Consider the following 20209-nt stretch of genomic DNA (forward strand, 5'->3'; position numbering starts at 1 on the left):
CCCGCTGGCGCTTGGTGAGAGGGTGTTCCTTCAGAATCAGCAAGGCCCGAGCCCTAACAAGTGGGACAGGTCGGGGGTGGTGGTGGAGTTGCTTGAGCACGATCAGTATCGGGTTAAGGTGGATGGATCAGGGCGGTTGACTTTGCGCAACCGGCGCTTCCTCCGTGGCTACACCCCAGCCACCCCTTGTGCCCTACAGCAGCCTGCGGCGCAGTTGCCGCCGCCCGTGGCCTTGGATCGCCAGCATCTGCCTGTCCGCCCGGTCCCGGTGACGCCGCAGGGGGTCGTTCAGCAGTCAGGGGATGGACCCTGTGACGTGGGTTTGGGCTCCTCCCTTCCGGCACCGTCTGATGAGGCAGCCTCTGACCTTGGGTCCCAGGGCGACCCCGTTCCCTCTGCCCTTGGGTCCCAGGGCGACACCGTTCCCTCTGGCATAGTCCCGGGCACGTATCTTCCGGTGTCACGGTCGCCGCCGTCTCCGCCCCTGTCTGTGCGGCCATGCCGCACTAGGAAGCCACCTAGGCACTACGTGCCGGAGACTGGCCGTTGGACGCTTTACTGAGTCCTTTAACCTATTTCAGTTCATAGCTTTCCGGACTGGGGGGATGAAGGGTTCTCTGCCATCCACTGGGGGCAGTAGCTCTTTAGCTTACCTGTTATGTAGAGTGAAGAAGAGAGCCATTTTGTTTGTTGTCTGTTTCATGTTCACCTTGAGAGATGCATGATGTGTTGGTTGGACATTCTTCACTTACTAACTGTAAGTTTGTTTATGTTATGCTTATGTATGGAACTATGGTGTAGTTTTTGCCTCTTTATTTTGTTTACACTCTTATGTGAGTAATTGTTTGCTTCTATACATTTTCATGTGATAATTAGCCTGCTTATTTTAGTTAATGTTTTATATGATTGTTTGTTTGTACTGCAGGGCTTCTTCATCTTTGTCATTAAAGAAACTATTTGACATTGAGGAGTGTATTTCTTCACTGAGCAAGTCTGCACCATTGTGAGGTCAGTTTAAAAAAAGAACGTATACAAGCACACGGATAGTCGCTCAATGTAAACAAACCAGACAAGCCAGCAAGTATGGCGGCCGCTACCACGTGACACATATGTTGACGCCCCCTCCAGGAGATTTTGGTACACCCAGTATAAACAGCAGTTCAGTTGAATGTCAGTCTACTCTGCTGCCTTTTAACAACTGACGTCTGACAAACGTTCAGAAATGACAGAGAAGGCTCCTGCAGCTACGGTACTTGCCAGGACGGTCCTGCAACAGTGTCTGCATGGCAGACTGCAGGTGAGACCTGCAGATGAACACTCTGAAGCAGAGTGGGTTGAGGTAAGCGACCACATGGGAGATGAGACTCCAGTGCAATTCAATGCTGCCCTCAGAGTAGCCCAAACATTTAGACTCTCGTAGAGGTTTTTTTCGATTCTGACGAATCTCTCAACGAGAGTCTAAACGACGAGGTCCCCTTTAAGAGGGCACGGGTTTACGTGTCTGCCTCAAAATCACTCTTACCTTGTACAAATGCAAAATCTAAAAATAGAAAAAGATTGCCCCACATGTCCGGTGGGTGTGCGGGAAACAATTACTTCCGTAGCGACCGTAGTTTTCAATAAAAAAAATATTGTAATCCACTCCGTCCATACTAAGGTCCATACTCTGTCTCGGAATCTGGCGGCCATCTTGGTTTTCTCTCCATTGTAAATGCGCAACAGAACCCTGGCCACTAGGGGCGCGGCCAATGTTCTGTTGCGCATTTACAATGGAGGAGTATGGACAGAGTGGATTAAAATATGTTTTTTATTGAAAACTACGGTCGCTACGGAAGTAATTGTTTCCCGCACACCCACCGGACATGTGGGGCAATCTTTTTCTATTTTTAGATTTTGCATTTGTACAAGGTAAGAGTGATTTTGAGGCAGACACGTAAACCCGTGCCCTCTTAAAGGGGACCTCGTCGTTTAGACTCTCGTTGAGAGATTCGTCAGAATCGAAAAAAACCTCTACGAGAGTTTAAATGTTTGGGCTACCCTCAGAGTTTAACGTGCGATCAGATGACGTTACACAGAATAGTAGAATGCACTGAAACTTGAAGCTGGCACAATGATATGCTAAAATCAGTGGTTCAACGTATCTATGTCAAGGTTCTTTAATTAATTAATCACATCATTTTTGCTCCCAGATTGGCAGAGGCATGGTCATCTATGTCTGTTTTTTTAAAGGAGCCACAGACGACATCCTGCCTAAAATGGGTGAGTAGTCTCTGTATAGCCGCAATTTGCAACTCTAGATTTTTTTATAATGGGATGAATCTAGAGTTGCAATACCCTCCATTGACTCCCCACTCATCCAATAGAGAGTATGCGCATGCTTAAAGTGAATGGCACATCGAGTGGCAAAGCAACAGGCAAAGTGAGTTTAACATTGTTTAATGTTGATTAATGCAATCAGATAAGACTTTTCTGTGTGGATGTATGGGCTGTCAAGGCCAGAAAGTAGTGTTTTGCCACTCAGTAGGCGTTCCTGCATAACTTTCTGGTTTGATGATGATGTCACACGCATACCCTCTATTTGGTTTGTGATCTGCTTGTCTTAAACAACGTTAAACTCACAAACATTGCAGCTGTAGTCCAAGCTTGAATTATCCTCTTTCAATCTGCCGAGCTTGTTTTTCATAAAAATCCCCCATAGACATGTTATGAGCTACTTTCTGTCAAGACATCCTCTGCAAGTGTTGCAGTTTGGAAGCACTCGTTTTTGTTAACGGGTCGCGCTGCTGCCTCCTGCATTGTGCAAATTCGAAACAGGTGGTACGCAGGGCCGTTCGAGTGCTTCCAAACTCCAGCACTTAGAAAAAGAATCACCTGCACAGAATTTCTTGACAGAAAGTAGCTCATAACATGTCTACGGGGGATTTTTATGAAAAACAAGCTCGGCAGATTGAAAGAGGATAATTCAAGCTACAGCTGCAATGTTGGTTGGTGAGTTTAACGTTGTTTAAGACAAGCAAATCACAAACCTAATTGGATGAGTGGCAACTCTAGATTCATCCCATTGTAAAAAAATCTAGAGTTGCGAATTGTGGCTAGTCTCTGTATAGCTCACTGGCCCTTCCTTTGTGTGCCTCTCTCTGTCATTCTTATATATTCCCCCTGGCTGTGTGAGTGGAATACATATTTATGTACTGTAATATCACAGCCATTTTATGGCTACATTCCGCCCAAGTCTCGTAGTGTACTGTATGTACTCATACTTGTTGCAGATGGTCATCTGACATTCTCTCACCTAAACTATTGATTCATATAATCGTACCTTGTTTTCTGCTGTTTTGCCCTCTACTCCCCATCTCCTCCAGTCTCCACCCTGTTGAACCTGAGGCTGTGTGAGTCTGACTCTGGGAAGTATGTCTCTGTGCTGGAGCTTCCCGGCAGCCTGCTCATCGTTCCCCAGGCAACGTTGGGAGGAAAGGCCAAAGGCAGGACCATGCAGTACCACGCCAACATTGGCAAAGAGGATGGACAGAGACTCTACCATGAATTTGTGTCTCTGTGTGAGAAGGAACTGATGCAGGCTGGAGGGGAAACAGGGAGTGGAGTGACAGAGCTCCAATCTGGAGCAGTGGTGCTGAAACACGGGACGTATGGAAACAGACAGGTTCTGAAACTCGACACGAACGGACCCTACACTCATCTGATGGAGTTCTAACCTGCACAAGACGAAAACAAGACCAGGGGACTTCAAATGGTTTCACAGACAACACTCTGTTAAGCATCTGCAACTGAATACAACTTAAGTTTACTACTTTCTCACCAAACAGCCTACAAAGTTGTAGTTCTCCTTAAAATCTAAACATTACAAGAAGTAAAGACTATGTTGCAACAACAAAAACTGAATTTAAATGACTTAAACTCATTTTGTGACTTAATGGTTCCTAAAAGATGCAGTGAAACAGACAAACTATGTACAGTACCACTTTGGAAAACAATATTTATGGTTGATGTGGTGTATTTACCTGCCAAACAAATTAATGGTGAATGTGGTACACCACATAATATATAGGCCTATACTCACAACCTTCTGGGAGAACTTCAGTTCCTCCTTCAACACAGCATATCCTCCTTCACATCCATATTATCCGATATGTACACTTGAATTAACCTCTGTTATTAACTAACATGGAAAAGAAAGGTCATGTTTTATTGCCAGTGAGTTTACATTTTGTCCCCGGCTTCAGAGTGAATTCAACGCATTATTTTCTTTTGGGAAATCTAGAATGTCTAATGTTTATCACAATTTGATACAAACATTAACCCAAGCATCTCTCTACTTAAATAGCAAAAGGTAACCTTTTAGAGCTTTATTAGGATCCACATTAGCTGGTGCATAGCAGCAGCTAATCTTCCTGGGGTCGGCAGGAAGTGTTGGGTGGGAGGAGTAGGACAAAGGCTCCCATCCTCCCGGTGAGGGCTCCTCGCTTGCAGGCCGATACAACAGCAGTGACAACTGTGGGGAGGAATCAATTGGCTTAACTAAATAGAGAAGAAAAGGGGGTTTAAAAAGCCCAGCTTTAATGATCTTAAATTCCTTTATTTTTTAGTAATAGTACAACATAAACATTACAGACTTTAGTTGTACAATACTTTAAACAGTTGTCATGTTGCACACATGCCTACAATTACATTGGCTATTACAAAATCACACCTGTATGAAGTGAGGGGCGCTAATATATTAAATGTTGATTAGGTGATGTAATGGTTATGTAAAACAAACGGTGCCAACACAAACATTAAATTCTCTTTATTGTTAATGGCATTTAATGTTTGTTAGGGACACGTAGATTTTCCCTTACGTCAATGGCGTTTTAAAAAACAAACATTAAACCTGTACATAGGAGGGGCCCCTCAAAAATAGCCAGTCTAAAAGCAGCATATTGGAAAAATATAGAAAATGTGGTGCTGCCAAATAAATATCAATTTGGGGGTCCTTGGCATGAAAAAGTTGCTCTACACCAGCCATTGGATAACAAGAAGTTGAAGGGTGCATTTAGGTCATTGCCTTCCACCTTCTATGTAGCATTAAAGCCTCCAACTATCAAAGACTCCCTTGACCAGACAGTGGCCTTGTGGTTAGAGTGTCCGCCCTGAAACTGGGAGGTCGGGGGTTCGATCCCCGGACGGATCATACCAAAGACTGTAAAAATGGGACCCAATGCCTCCCTGCTTGGCACTCGGCATCAAAGGGTTGGATTGGGGGGTCAAATCTACTAATCAAATGATTCCCGAGCGCGGCACAGCTGCAGCTCACCGCTCCTTGGCTGCGGCTCACTGCTCCAAGAGATGGGTCAAATGCGGAGAACAAATGTCACTGCGGTAACGTGTGTGACAAATCGTATGACTTTGACTTTGAAGTTCTTCAGAAACCCCACCTTTCACCCCCTGGCCCCTATCACAAATAGGAAGATAGTATTTTATATTCTGAGCACTGTAGACTAGAGCAGGGGTTCTCAACCTGGGGACCCCCGGAAATGCTTTGGCCATGTCTCGTGACCCCCCACTTGACAGAAAACGTTATAACGTACCATGAAGGGCCATCCACACCAAGCACTAACTATGAAGATATTGTTTCAAGTGTATGGAAGAGTGCACACCACGACTACAAAGATGACAGAGTTCAATGATATATATCGTAATGCTTGCTGTGGACAGCCCTTAACAGAACACAAAAAACAACATTAGTGAAACATTGTTAACCCATTATGGACGCAAACCCCTTTTGGTGTTTTAAGTGTTATGTTGTACTTTAGCTATTGAAAAATATTGAGCTTGTAGATCTGCTATTTTTGAAAAATCCTGAAAATGTGGCGCAAATCTTTGAATATATATTCGTTCACGTTTTTAACTCAAATATTTGCTTCTGGGAGAGGGGGGGGACATCTACTTTCACATTCTTGTGAGTTTTCAGGTGAAGTATAAAATCATCCTCTGTCTTGAAGTGCATCCCACACAGCCCAGTCATCTTTACGGTGAATTCCCAGATGATTCAATAAATGAGACTTGAGTGAAAATCCTTCCCGCACACTTTACATATGATTCACTGCTCTTTTATCATCAGCACTATATACCGTCTTCCACCTCTCCATTCACATGTATGGACCACTCAGATACAGGAGTGGTTACAGTGATTTTTGTCTTTGAGTGCAGGTGTTTTTCTGTGTGTAGAGTATACCGTACCTAATGAACAGTTTGCTGAGTCCTGAGGTGTCTTGTCAAAGTGTTGCGTACACTCAAGTCTTTACCACACACCTTGCATGCGAGTGGCTGCTCTTTTGACATCTGTGCCATGTCTTCCACCTCTGCATTAACCTCCGCCTTGTCAAATACAGGAGTGGTCATCTTTTAAATGATTCTACATCTCTGCCTATGTTGATTTAAATTAGTTTTGGTTCTGAAGCATTTACTGCAGGTGGTGCATGAGAATGGCTTCTCCCCAGTGTGGATCCTGCTGTGATCTGTCAGTGAGGAACGTTGTCTGAAGGATTTTTCACACACATTGCATTTGAACAGCTTCTCTCCCGTGTGGCTCCTCATGTGTATCTCCAAATAGAAAGGTTTGCCAAAGCATTTCCCACAAACATCACAAACCTTTGCAATCTCATTCTCGTGAGTTTTGAGGTGATGTTCAAAATCCTCCTCAGTATTAAAGTGCATCCCACACAGCCCACAGTCATCTTTAGGGTGACTTTCCAGATGATTCATCAATGAGACTTTGGAGTGAAAATCCTTCCCACACACTTTACATATGATTTGCACCAGCTGCTCTTTTGTGACCACCTCTGCATCAACATCGTCATATACAGGAGTGGTACTGGTTACAGTGTATTTTTTGCGTTTTAAATGAGTCCACATGTGTTTTCTTAATGTAGAGTACCTGATGAAATGTTCGCTGCAGATGGTGCATGCATATGGCTTCTCCCCAGTGTGGACTAGGTGGTGTCTTCTCAAACTGGAGTCACGGCTGAATGATTTACCACACAACTCACATCTGAAAGGCTTCTCTCCAGTGTGGGTCCTGAGGTGAACTGTCATATTGTGGAGAACGTTGAAGGATTTACCACACACCTCACATGTGAACGGCTTCTCTCCCGTGTGGCTCCTCATGTGAATCTCAAAAAAGCTACTATTGGCAAACCATTTTCCACAAACATCACACACTACTTTCGCATTCTTGTGAGTTTTCAGGTGAAGTTCAAAATCCTCCTCTGTCTTGAAGTGCATCCCACACAGCCCACAGTCATCTTTAGGGTGACTTTTCAAATGTTTCAGAAATGAGCTTTCATAATGAAAAGATTTCCCACATACTTTGCAGATACAGGATTTCTTCTTTTTCTGTGGTGTCTTATCAGTCAGTGTGCGATGTTCTTTGTTCATCTCATTCTTGTGAGATTTCAGGTGAAGTTCAAAATCCTCCTCTGTCTTGAAAGGCATCCCACACAGCCCACAGTCATCTTTAGGGTGACTTTTCAAATGTTTCAGAAATGGGCCTTCATAATGAAAAGATTTCCCACATACTTTGCAGATACAGGATTTTTTCTTCTTCTGTGGTGTATTACCAGTCAGTGTGCGATGTCGTTTGCGTCGCTTTGGAGACCACTGTTCACTTCCGTCACTGTCTCCATCTTGAGTAGCATTCCAGTCATCGTCATCTTCGTTTTCAGGCTCAGAGAATCCTGGAGATGGGACTTCTTCATCAGCCTCTATGATCATCTGCTCAGCTGAAGTGACAGGTAGAGGTTCTTCTACTTTGTCTATTTCATCTGAGGAGCAGAAAAGGAGAAGTGAACATTCAGCAATGATTAAACATCAGTATATCACACATGGATGGCTGCAATTCGAAACTGGCCCCCGTAAAATCTGAATCCCCCCCCACCGCCCCCCCTTTTTTCCCCTCACTGTATATGTTTCTTTTCCCTTTTTACCTCCATTATGATGAATTCCTGTACTGTTCTTTGTCTATATAGAAGTGTCTATTTGTACGTCTCTAAATGTTTTGATGAATTGAACATGGTGGACCCTGTTGTAAACAAGTGTAATGCTTAATTGGGTCGTCCACTCACAGTTAACAGCCTTTGTATTGAGTTTGTGCTTGAAATGTACTGTAATTCTGCAAACTGTTAATAAAATGTTCAATCAATCAATCAAACATCTCAAGGTTATTGCTTCAAAATGTTAAGTGTCCTGTGGACATTTCTCTGTAACCGTAGTGCCAATTTAAGAAACCGTTTTCATCGAGCACACACATCAAAGAACCTTTGGATCCGATGTGAGATATTAAATCCAAAGTTTAAAAAAACTGAACTATCCCTTTAATTACAGCATCTCTACGGATACCATGATGGTAACTAATGCAGCTGTGACTTAATTGGTTAAACAGCTGTGCAGTAAACATGGTAGTCTCACAGTAGCTAGCTAGATGATTAGCTCGAACAGGCACAACTATTGAAACATGTTTACTTTGAAGACTAGCCCCATGTGTGGCGTCTCCTTCACTGTAGCTCCAGGACTCAGTCTCATCGTATTGCCATCCAGAACTGGGAGTGCCAGGCATTTATGACTAATTTCACAATGTTCTCAGAAATTGTAAAAATAGTATGGCTGGATAGTGAATGTACGGTATGTATAAAGTCACCAGTTTTACCCCCAGCCCACCCATTCTACATGTGTGTCAATATATAATCCCCGAGTAAGACGCTTAACCCATAACTGCTCCCAGTGCCCACTGTAATAATCACACTCTAAATTGTGCGCCCCATACGTTTTGTGCTCCCCAAAGGAAGTTTCAGTCCAGCAATCCTGTCAGGCCCATCACAGGCAGGAAAAATTGTCAGTGTGCAGGTCATGTAAAAGTGGAGATATTAAAAACACGTTTACTGCTAGTCTTGCTAGAACTTTCAAATGGATGGAAACTAGAGGACAATATCTGAATCCCAAGTCACGGCCATTAATTAATTATTGGGTGAGTACACACGCTCACGCAGTGATACAAGTTTAAATAGCGCCACGATCAGTCTGCTACCTGGGCGTGCATATCTATGGATCTATGGCTGTGTATCTATCAATTCAATTCAAATATCACATCCATTCTAGGGCTACCTGGTATTCTAGTTAACCTGATGTCAGGTTGTAGAAGCGCATTGAGCATCTTGCATTGTCGACTGATCTCTCGTTTGGACTGGTGCATTTCTCCCTTGTAGCCTGAGATTGTCTTCTCAACAGCTTCCACGATTCTATCAGCAGCTACAGACAGAAAATGCTTCACAGGGACTTCACAGGAATTCCACTCCTGCTGCTGCTCAGTGAGGAGATCCTCCTCCCACAAAGAGAGGTTGAGTTGTGCTTCCTCTGAGGAGCAGAAAAGAGGAGAACATTCAGCAATAATTACATCATCTCTCTTCAATGGAACCCCCCCTCCCCACGCACACACCACCTTTTTCCCCATAATGTAGTTTGTTTTTAGCTATTTGATGTGATGATTTCTGTTTTTGTATTGACTCATTTGAAATGTACATTATGTACCCACTCTGCATACCGTGAAATAAAAAATGCAATCAATTCTGCAGGCTAGATTGAGGCAATCATCTCTCTAACGGTATGTGTAGGAGTAACACATACCTGGTATTTATTTGATCTGCGTTTTATAAACACACCAATCACACATTGTATCACATAGTCTGGCAGCCGGGGTTATGGGGTGGGAAATGTGGTATATAGTCTTTTTTTATTGGCCTAAAATATTGTCCATATACTATACATACATTCATGAATCCACTTGCTGACTGGCTGTCACTATTGGGCAATTATTTTATTCATTAACATCCTATGGCAGGCACAAATTTTCTTTTGCTTTAAGTACTATAGTAGCATGTCAAACTAGGGGGTTTTCATGATTCTGAATCCATTCCAAGCATTAGTTTTGCACAAAATGCAGTCATTGGGCTAAAAACGGCCATAGACGTCATGACAAATGTGATGAGGTTTGAGGTCAGCACATTTTGGGAACATTTGGGTAAGTGGCTATGGCTGCTTTTATCCCAGGAGTGTTTTTTGTGCAAAACTAATGCTTGGAAGTTGGAATGGATTCAGAATCATGAAAAACCCCTAGTTTGACATGTAACATGGTACTTAAAGCAAAAGGAAAGTTTGACATTTTGGCCTGCCATAGGATGTTAATGGTAGTGTCACAAGAAATTGCCCAATAGTTACATCCGGTCAGCAAGTATGTATATTATATAGACAATATTTTAGGCCAATAAAAAAAGACTATACCAAATTTCCCACTTAACAAAAGAAGCCTGTCAGCTGGCGGACTAACATACCAGATATTCCATTTAACCCGATCTCAGGTTGTAGAAGCACATCGAGCAGCTTGCGTCGTCGACAGATCTTTCGTTTAGACTGGAACATTTCTTCCTCGTAGCCTGAGATCATCTTTTCAACAGCTTCCACGACCTGATCAGCAGTCGCAGACAGAAACTGCTTCACAAGGACCCGAAGACGTTGAGTTTTACTCATCTTGGTATCTAGTTAGGCGGCTATTTTTTTTTAAACAACACAACTGAATGTTGCCTTCCGGCTTCCGCGGCACTGGGGTTGCACTTCCAGGTAAACTATCTTTTTCTAAACCCATTTATCAGAAGCTCTTATCCAGAGCGGTGCCGCCTGGTGGTAGAATAATAGCTTTCTGACTAATAAAAGTTGCTTTGCAAGCATTCCAAAGGCTAAAGGGGGAGTATATCGCCTAAACTAAAGCACCAAATGTAAAAGAAGATACAGAATGCTTAACTTCACAATCATAATTGGATTTTGCTTCAAAGGCTAAATACTGGATAAGTGGTAGCCTGGCTAATAAGTCAGACTCATATCACACTAGGCCTACAGCACTCTGCAAAGCAGTTGCACTTGCAACTGAATACAACTTAATCTTTCTCACTGAACGCCAAACAGCCTACAAAGTTCTCTTTAAACTAAACAGGATAGGCTAGACACAGTGGTAATGTTGCAACTATAAAAACTGGTGATTATTTAAACCCAAAATCATTCATAAAAGGTGAACATGCATTTGAGTACATTTACAACAGATGCATTTTGCACTCTATAATGGTTCCTAAAAGATGCAGTGAAAGACACAGCTGGAAAAAAAATATTTGATTGATGTGACGCATTTACCTGCCAAGCAAATTAATAATGGATGAATGAATGTGTTACACCACATACTGTTACTGTATGGAGGAACTGAAGTTCTCCCAGAAGGTATGGCTAATCAGGGAATATTATCAGAAGAACGTCCAATCTGGGAATAAATTCCATAGCAATACATTTCTTCACCAATGAAGAAATGTATTGAACACACCTCACAAAGACTGAAATTCAGTTTCCTCTGAGAATATGTCATATGTGACAGCTGCTGAAAGTTGGGGTACCATTATCAACCTATAGTATAAGACAACAAAACAATCTAATTTTAATTTAGCTCTGTAACATGTGAGGGGTCAAACTAACTTTTCATGATTCTAAAAAAACACTCCTTGGCTAAAACAGCCATAGGCACTTGCCCAAATGTGATGACGGCTATGGCCGGTTTTAGCCCAAGGAGTGTTTTTCGTGCAAAACAAATGCTTGGAATGGATTTAGAATCATTAAAAAACCCTAGTTTGACCCCTCACATGCTAATTAAACCACAATGAAAAATTTAGAAAAATGCCTAGGCCTATAGGTCGTTAATGGTACCCCAACTGTCTGAGCTTCACTCATCCTCCCAACGGTAAACGGAAGGGTGGGCATCTCAATGTTACATTGGCATGTTTTTATTTTATATTTGGAAAAAGATTTTTTGTAATGTACACATTGATCAAAGAGCATGCTTGAACATTTGAAAATGAAGGCAATTGTGAGGCAATTGCTAACAAACTCTACCTGTGGTACTGTCTGTAACTGTAGCTCCACTGCACCAGTCATTTGTCAGATAATGATGTACTGTGCATGTTTATGTTCATGTAAATGACGTAATAGTGTTCATTGCCTTCCACCTTCTATGTAGCATTAAAGCCATTAACTATCAAAGACTCAACAATTCCCTTCTAGTTCTTCACCTCGACCTCAAGAGAAAATATAAGGCGGGACCAAGCAGGAAGGCAATAAGAACAATATCCACAAATTAGCCATGGAAGACTTAACTTGAGAAAAAGAAGACCATGTAATTGTCCGACGTGCCCGAAACGGTTGAGAAATGACAGTGTTACTGTGTGCCGGTCCCTCTACTGTACTGTCACTGTACTGTACTGGCACACCCGAAATAATCATATATACAGTTAATATGTGCGTGTGTTGGTGAAAAACAACATGCTGTTTTCGTGCTCATACCCAGCCATCCAGGCAGGCAGGCACCCACACACAAGTCCGTAAGGGAGTGGTTGCACCACTCAAAAACGTCTGTATTATTTATTTATTTCCCAAATTCCCACCACGGAGTAACCTCGCAGCAGACTATCCAGCATGTATCTTCCACCTCGGAGGAAACTCTGGTAAGGCCGGCAGTGTCGGTAGGCCAATCAATCAGAGGCAGGCAGGGTTCCATGTCTATGCTCGGACGTAGAAAAGATATACGTGATGTGGACAGCTCTTGACAGAATACAATAAAATCACACTTGTGTGAAGTGAGGGGCGCTCAAAACCATCATACATCACATTCAATGCTCAGCCAATCAAATCATCACTATGGGGTAAGCACATAAACACAAAGCTGGGCATAGGAGTTCCCCTCAAAAAACAATGAGTGAAACATTGTTAATTGTCTGAGCTACAGATAACTGATATACAATAAACTGTGGTATGGGAATAAACTAGAGATCGTACTGCAGATGTTCCACGAGTATGTCTTCTCCCCAGTGTGGTGTCTTGTCAGTTTACCACACACCTTGCATGTGAACGGCTGCTCTATTGATATAATGATATATCTATGCTATAATGTCTTCCACCTCTGCTTTAACATCACCCTTGTTAAATACAGGAGTGGTCATCTTTTAAATGATTCTGCATCTCTGCCTGTGTTGTTTTAAATTAGTTTTGGTTCTGAAGCATTTACTGCAGGTGGTGCATGAGAATGGCTTCTCCCCAGTGTGGATCCTGCTGTGATCTGTCAGTGAGGCGCGTTGTCTGAAGGATTTTTCACACACATTGCATTTGAACGGCTTCTCTCCTGTGTGGCTCCTCATGTGTATCTCCAAATAGAAAGGTTTGCCAAAGCATTTCCCACAAACATCACAAACCTTTGCAATCTCATTCTCGTGAGTTTTCAGGTGAAGTTCAAAATCCTCCTCTGTATTAAAGTGCATCCCACACAGCCCGCAGTCATCTTTAGGGTGACTTTCCAGATGATTCATCAATGAGACTTTGGAGTGAAAATCCTTCCCACACACTTTACATATGATTCGCACCAGCTGCTCTTTTGTGACCACCTCTGCATCAACATCTCCATCGTCATATACAGGAGTGGTACTGGTTACAGTGATTTGTTTGCGTTTTAAATGAGTCCGCATGTGTTTTCTTAATGTAGAGTACCTGATGAAATGTTCGCTGCAGATGGTGCATGCGTATGGCTTCTCCCCAGTGTGGATCAGGTGGTGTCTTGTCAATTTCCCTTGAGTGCTGAATGATTTACCACACAACTCACATCTGAAAGGCTTCTCTCCAGTGTGGGTTCTGAGGTGAGCTTTCATATTTTGGGTAAACTGGAAGGATTTACCACACACCTCACATGTGAACGGCTTCTCTCCTGTGTGGCTCTTCATGTGAATATTTAAACACCACACTGCGGCAAAGCATTTTCCACAAACATCACAAACTGCTTTCGCATTCTTGCGAGTTGCAAACTCATTCTCATGAGTTTTCAGGTGAAGTTCAAAATCTTCCTCTGTCTTGAAGTGCATCCCACACAGCCCACAGTCATCTTTAGGGTGACTTTTCAAATGTTTGAGAAATGGGCCTTCATAACCAAAAGATTTCCCACATACTCTGCAGATACAGGATTTTATATTTTTATTTGTCTGTGGTGTCTTAACAGTCAGTGTGTGATGTTTTTTCTTCATCTCATTCTTGTGAGATTTCAGGTGAAGTTCAAAATCCTCCTCTGTCTTGAAGTGCATCCCACACAGCCCGCAGTCATCTTTAGGGTGACTTTTCAAATGTTTCAGAAATGAGCCTTCATAATGAAAAGATTTCCCACATACTTTGCAGATATAGGATTTAGTATTTCTCTTCATCTGTGGTATATTACCAGTTAGTGTGTGATGTTTGCTTGGCGACCACTCTTCACTTCCGTCACTGTGTGCATCTTGAATCGCTTCATTTATGTCACTGTCTCCATCTTGAGTAGCATTCCAGACATCGTTTCCAGGCTCAGAGAATCCTGGAGATAGGACTTCTTCATCATACTCTATGGGCATTTGCTCAGCATAAGTGACAGGTAGAGGTTCTTCTACTTTGCCTATTTCATCTGAGGAGCAGAAAAGGAGAAGTGAACATTCAGCAATGATTAAACAACATCAGTATATCACACATCTCAAGGTTCTTGCTTCAAAATGTTAAGTTTCCTGTGGACTCTGTAACCGTAGTGCCAATTTAAGAAACAGTTTTTTTATCAAGCACACTAACACATTCAAGAACCTTTGGATGTGCGATATTAAATCCAAAGTTTAAAAAAACAGAACTATCCCTTTAATTACATCATCTCTACTGACACCATGATGGTAACCAATGCAGCTGTGACTTAATTGGTTAAAACAGCTGTGCAGTAAACATGGTAGTCTCACCATAGATGCCTCATTGGCCGCTGCAGTTCATTGGAGCGACGTGTCTCCATTGAAGGCAGGAAGTCAAGCGTAAGTGCTGAAGCCGAAGGCATCTCAATGTTACATTGGCATGTTTTTATTTTATATTTGAATCAAAGAGCATGCTTGAACATTTGAAAATTAAGGCCCGATATCTCTTCTGCAATTGCTAACAAACTCTACCTGGTACTGTAACTGTACCTCCACTGCACCAGTCATTTGTCAGATAATGTACTGTGCATGTTTATGTTCATGTAAATTACATAATAGTGTTCATTGCCTTCCACCTTCTATGTAGCATTAAAGCCATTAACTATCAAAGACTCCAACAATTCCCTTCTAGTTCTTCACCTCGACCTCAAGAAGGAAGGCAATAAGAACAATATGCATAAATTAGCCATGGAAGACTTAACTTGAGAAAAAGAAGACCATGTAATTGTGACAGGGTTGGTTTTAAGCATGGGAGGGGGGGGTTCTTGAAGACTCATAGTTGTCGGTACCCGGATTTGAACCCATGACCCTGTGGTCCAAAGGCAAGAGCTCTACTGACTGAGCTACACGGACACAATCAGTTGTTCCATTGTAAACAGCAAAATCATTCAGTGTTTTTAATGACAATTATGTGTGTCCTGGTTTTGGGCATGTCATCCTATAATAATACTATTATACAAAAAAAAGATAAAGATCAAAGGAAGATACCTTATTACAGTACAATAATGTTTCAAGTTTACACATGTATACAAAAAAAACAGGCCAACGGCATGAACAATATTAGTTTGCCTCTTCTGTATTATTTATTTATTTCCCAAATTCCCACCACAGAGTAACCTCGCAGCAGACTATCCAGCATGTATCTTCCACCTCGGAGGAAACTCTGGTAAGGCCGGCAGTGTCGGTAGGCCAATCAGAGGCAGGCGGGGCGTTCCATGTCTATGCTTGGACGTAGAAAAGATATATGCGCTGTGTGGACAGCTCTTGACAGAATACAATAAAATCACACTTGTGTGAAGTGAAGGGCGCTCAAAACCATCATACATCCATTCCATGCTCAGCCAATCAAATCATCACTATGGGGTACACACAAACACAAAGCTGGGCATAGGAGTGCCCCTCAAAAAACAATGATTGAAACATTGTTAATTGTCTGAGCTACAGATAACTGATATACAATAAACTGTGGTATGGGAATAAACTAGAGATCGTACTGCAGATGTTGCACGAGTATGTCTTCTCCCCAGTGTGGTGTCTTGTCAAAGTGTTTACCACACACCTTGCATGTGAACGGCTGCTCTATTGACGTCTGTGCTATAATGTCTTCCACCTCTGCTTTAACATCCCTCTGGTTGCTGCAGGAGTGGTCATCTTTTAAATGATTCTGCATCTCTGCCTGTGTTGTTTTAAATTAGTTTTGGTTCTGAAGCATTTACTGCAGGTGGTGCATGAGAATGGCTTCTCCCCAGTGTGGATCCTGCTGTGATCTGTCAGTGCGGCGCGTTGTCTGAAGGATTTTTCACACACATTGCATTTGAACTGCTTCTCTCCCGTGTGACTCCTCATGTGTTTCTCCAAATAGAAAGGTTTGCCAAAGCATTTCCCACAAACATCACAAACCTTTGCAATCTCATTCTCGTGAGTTTTCAGGTGAAGTTCAAAATCCTCCTCTGTATTAAAGTGCATCCCACACAGCCCGCAGTCATCTTTAGGGTGACTTTCCAGATGATTCATCAATGAGACTTTGGAGTGAAAATCCTTCCCACACACTTTACATATGATTCGCACCAGCTGCTCTTTTGTGACCACCTCTGCATCAACATCTCCATCGTCATATACAGGAGTGGTACTGGTTACAGTGATTTGTTTGCGTTTTAAATGAGTCCGCATGTGTTTTCTTAATGTAGAGTACCTGATGAAATGTTCGCTGCAGATGGTGCATGCGTATGGCTTCTCCCCAGTGTGGATCAGGTGGTGTCTTGTCAATTGCCCTTGAGTGCTGAATGATTTAACACACAACTCACATCTGAAAGGCTTCTCTCCAGTGTGGGTTTTGAGGTGAGCTTTCATATTTTGGGTAAACTGGAAGGATTTACCACACACCTCACATGTGAACGGCTTCTCTCCTGTGTGGCTCTTCATGTGAACATTTAAACACCACACTGCGGCAAAGCATTTTCCACAAACATCACAAACTGCTTTCGCATTCTTGCGAGTTGCAAACTCATTCTCATGAGTTTTCAGGTGAAGTTCAAAATCTTCCTCTGTCTTGAAGTGCTTCCCACACAGCCCACAGTCATCTTTAGGGTGACTTTTCAAATGTTTGAGAAATGGGCCTTCATAACCAAAAGATTTCCCACATACTCTGCAGATACAGGATTTTATATTTGTATTTGTCTGTGGTGTCTTAACAGTCAGTGTGTGATGTTTTTTCTTCATCTCATTCTTGTGAGATTTCAGGTGAAGTTCAAAATCCTCCTCTGTCTTGAAGTGCATCCCACACAGCCCGCAGTCATCTTTAGGGTGACTTTTCAAATGTTTCAGAAATGAGCCTTCATAATGAAAAGATTTCCCACATACTTTGCAGATACAGGATTTAGTATTTATCTTCATCTGTGGTATATTACCAGTTAGTGTGTGATGTTTGCTTGGCGACCACTCTTCACTTCCGTCACTGTGTGCATGTTGAATAGCTTCATTTATGTCACTGTCTCCATCTTCAGTAGCATTCCAGACATCGTTTTCAGGCTCAGAGAATCCTGGAGATGGGACTTCTTCATCAGCCTCTATGGGCATCTGCTCAGCATAAGTGACAGGTAGAGGTTCTTCTACTTTGCCTATTTCATCTGAGGAGCAGAAAAGGAGAAGTGAACATTCAGCAATGATTAAACATCAGTATATCACACATCTCAAGGTCCTTGCTTCAAAATGTTAAGTGTCCTGTGGACTCTGTAACCGTAGTGCCAATTTAAGAAACCGTTTTTATCAATCACACTAACACATCCAATAACCTTTGGATGTGCGCGATATTAAATCCAAAGTTTAAAAAACGGAACTATCCATTTAATTACATCATCTCTACTGATACCATGATGGTAACCAATGCAGCTGTGACTTAATTGGTTAAAACAGCTGTGCAGTAAACATGGTAGTCTCACCATAGATGCCTCATTGGCCGCTGCAGTTCATTGGAGTGACGTGTCTCCATTGAAGGCAGGAAGTCAAGTGGAAGTGCTGAAGGCACGCTGCATCGCTGCCCAAGTGGCGTCACTCATGAGACTCCTCCAGTCTCTAGCTGTCACTCAAGTGATTACTGGCCAATCACAGCACGTCTTTTCTGGGACTTATGTTACGCACGCATGCTTCAGCTATGCTTCGCAAGGAATCTCGGGAAAATTGTGCCTTCAATTTTGACGCGTGCCCCAGAGCCGGAAGTCATTAATGCACTTATGCGATACCTTTCGGAACGAGTTACTACGGCACCGCAGGCGTTGCATTAATGACGTTAAAGAACACCCTCTCGTGTAATATTGCTTAATTAAACTCTGTCCATTGTCAATGGTGTTTTTAATGTTTGTCTAGAAGAGACAAACATTAAACCTGTACTGTATATAGTAGGGGCTAGCGCCCCTCAAAAATAGTATGGCTGGATAGTGAACATATGTAAATCATAAACTCCCCAGTTTTACCCCCAGCCCACCCATTCTACATGTGTCAATGTATAATCCCTGAGTAAGACGCTTAACCCATAATTGCTCCCAGGGCCCACTGTATTAATCACACTGTAAATTGTGTGCCCCATACGTTTTGTGTTCCCCAAAGGAAGTTTTAATTTCTTCAGTCCAGCAATTCTGTCAGGCTTTGTTTAAATACCGCCACGATCAGTTTGCTACCCGGGCATTCATATCTATGGCTGTGTATCTGGAATATCACAGCCATTCTAGGGCTAATGTCACCACGTCAATCAGATACAGTACATTTGAACACAATACCGTTACCTGGTATTTTAGTTAACCTGGTCTCAGGTTGTAGAAGCGCATTGAGCATCTTGCATTGTCGACTGATCTCTCGTTTGGACTGGTGCATTTCTGCCTTGTAGCCTGAGATCGTCTTCTCAACAGCTTCCACGATCCTATCAGCAGCTACAGACAGAAAATGCTTCACAGGGACTTCACAGGAATTCCACTCCTGCTGCTGCTGCTCAGTGAGGAGATCCTCCTCCCACACAGAGAGGTTGAGTTGTGCTTCCTCTGAGGAGCAGAAAAGGAGAAGAGAACATTCAGCAATAATTGGTGTCTCCCATTTCAACATACTGGTTCATTCTATTAAGCCCACGCAAAACTGCCCAAAAATCACTTTCACCTAGAAAATCCATTCACATTTTTTATAATTCAGCTGACTGTGGAGACACATGCTGGAACTTTTTACTTTGTGTGACCACTCCTTCACTGTAGCTCCAGGACTCAGTCAGTTATGTCTATCAGTTCAGTGATTGATGAAAAAACTCATTATACATTTCTAAACCAATCATACTGAATTTCACCAGAATAAACATTTGATTTGAAGTGGGCGTTTTACATTAGAGGCTGGTTGAGATGTAGCCCCAATATGTTCCCTCAGTCCCTACGCAGCGGCTACGCTCATTCTGTAGCTCCGAACTGCGTAGGGACTGAGGGAACACATTGGGGCTAGTTGAGATGATTCTGCAGGCTAGATTGAGGCAATCATCTCTCTGTCTAAAACACATACCAGGTGTTCTTAGCCCCAGTATGTTCCCTCAATGAGCGTAGGGAGAGGGCACATATGGGGCTAGGGTGTTCTATGTTATTTTGATCTGTGTCTTACTCTTACCAATCAATCAGTGTGTCACATACCAGATATTCTGATCTCGGGCTGTAGAAGCACATCGAGCACCTTGCGTCGTCGACTGATCTTTCGTTTAGACTGGAACATTTCTTCCTCGTAGCCTGAGATCATCTTTTCAACAGCTTCCACGATCTGATCAGCAGTCGCAGACAGAAACTGCTTCACAAGGACCCGAAGACCTTGAGTTTTACTCATCTTGGTATCTAGTTAGGCGGCTATTATCACATCGATAGACTGTTATGGAAAACAATGGTCTTTATGATCACAAACAGTTCTGAATGATTCTCTATTTAAAAAAACAAGCCACAACTCAATGTTTACTTCCGCTGCACTGGGGTTGCACTTCCAGGTAAACTATCCTTTTCTAAAGGCATTTATCAGAAGCTCTTATCCAGAGCGGCGCCGCCTGGTGGTAGAAGAACTTTGTTTCTGACTGTAATAAAAGTTGCTTTGCTAATAAAGCA

At 42.6% G+C, this 20209-nt stretch overlaps 2 protein-coding genes across 6 annotated transcripts; one reads left to right on the forward strand and one right to left on the reverse strand.

The window, feature by feature from the left end:
- Positions 1 to 989: 989 nt before the first annotated feature.
- Positions 990 to 3919, forward strand: dtd2 (D-aminoacyl-tRNA deacylase 2). Of its 2 annotated transcripts, none has more exons than XM_079527305.1 (3): positions 990 to 1339; positions 2190 to 2259; positions 3363 to 3919. In XM_079527305.1, exons 1-3 carry the CDS (start codon positions 1223 to 1225, stop codon positions 3710 to 3712), a joined length of 537 nt encoding a protein of 178 aa, XP_079383431.1. In that variant the 5' UTR covers positions 990 to 1222; the 3' UTR covers positions 3713 to 3919. The 2 variants fall into 2 exon arrangements, with proteins under 2 accessions (XP_079383431.1, XP_079383432.1); XM_079527306.1 differs by having other exon boundaries at positions 990 to 1297.
- Positions 3920 to 4396: 477 nt separating this feature from the next.
- Positions 4397 to 20079, reverse strand: LOC306941693 (uncharacterized protein). 4 transcript variants are annotated; one of them, XM_079527297.1, is made up of 4 exons: positions 19754 to 20079; positions 18878 to 19129; positions 9157 to 9405; positions 4397 to 7820 (listed from the first exon to the last, which is right to left on the reverse strand). In XM_079527297.1, the coding sequence occupies exons 1-4, from the start codon at positions 19938 to 19940 to the stop codon at positions 6403 to 6405; spliced, it is 2106 nt and encodes a 701-aa protein (XP_079383423.1). In that variant the 5' UTR covers positions 19941 to 20079; the 3' UTR covers positions 4397 to 6402. The 4 variants fall into 4 exon arrangements, with proteins under 4 accessions (XP_079383423.1, XP_079383425.1, XP_079383422.1 ...); XM_079527296.1 differs by lacking the exons at positions 4397 to 7820; positions 9157 to 9405 and adding exons at positions 11972 to 14554; positions 17507 to 17725; XM_079527299.1 differs by lacking the exons at positions 18878 to 19129; positions 19754 to 20079 and adding an exon at positions 10380 to 10723 and having other exon boundaries at positions 4452 to 7820.
- Positions 20080 to 20209: the final 130 nt, after the last annotated feature.

This window comes from Electrona antarctica, assembly GCF_951216825.1.
Source record: "Electrona antarctica genome assembly, chromosome: 18".
NCBI classification, from domain to species: domain Eukaryota; kingdom Metazoa; phylum Chordata; class Actinopteri; order Myctophiformes; family Myctophidae; genus Electrona; species Electrona antarctica.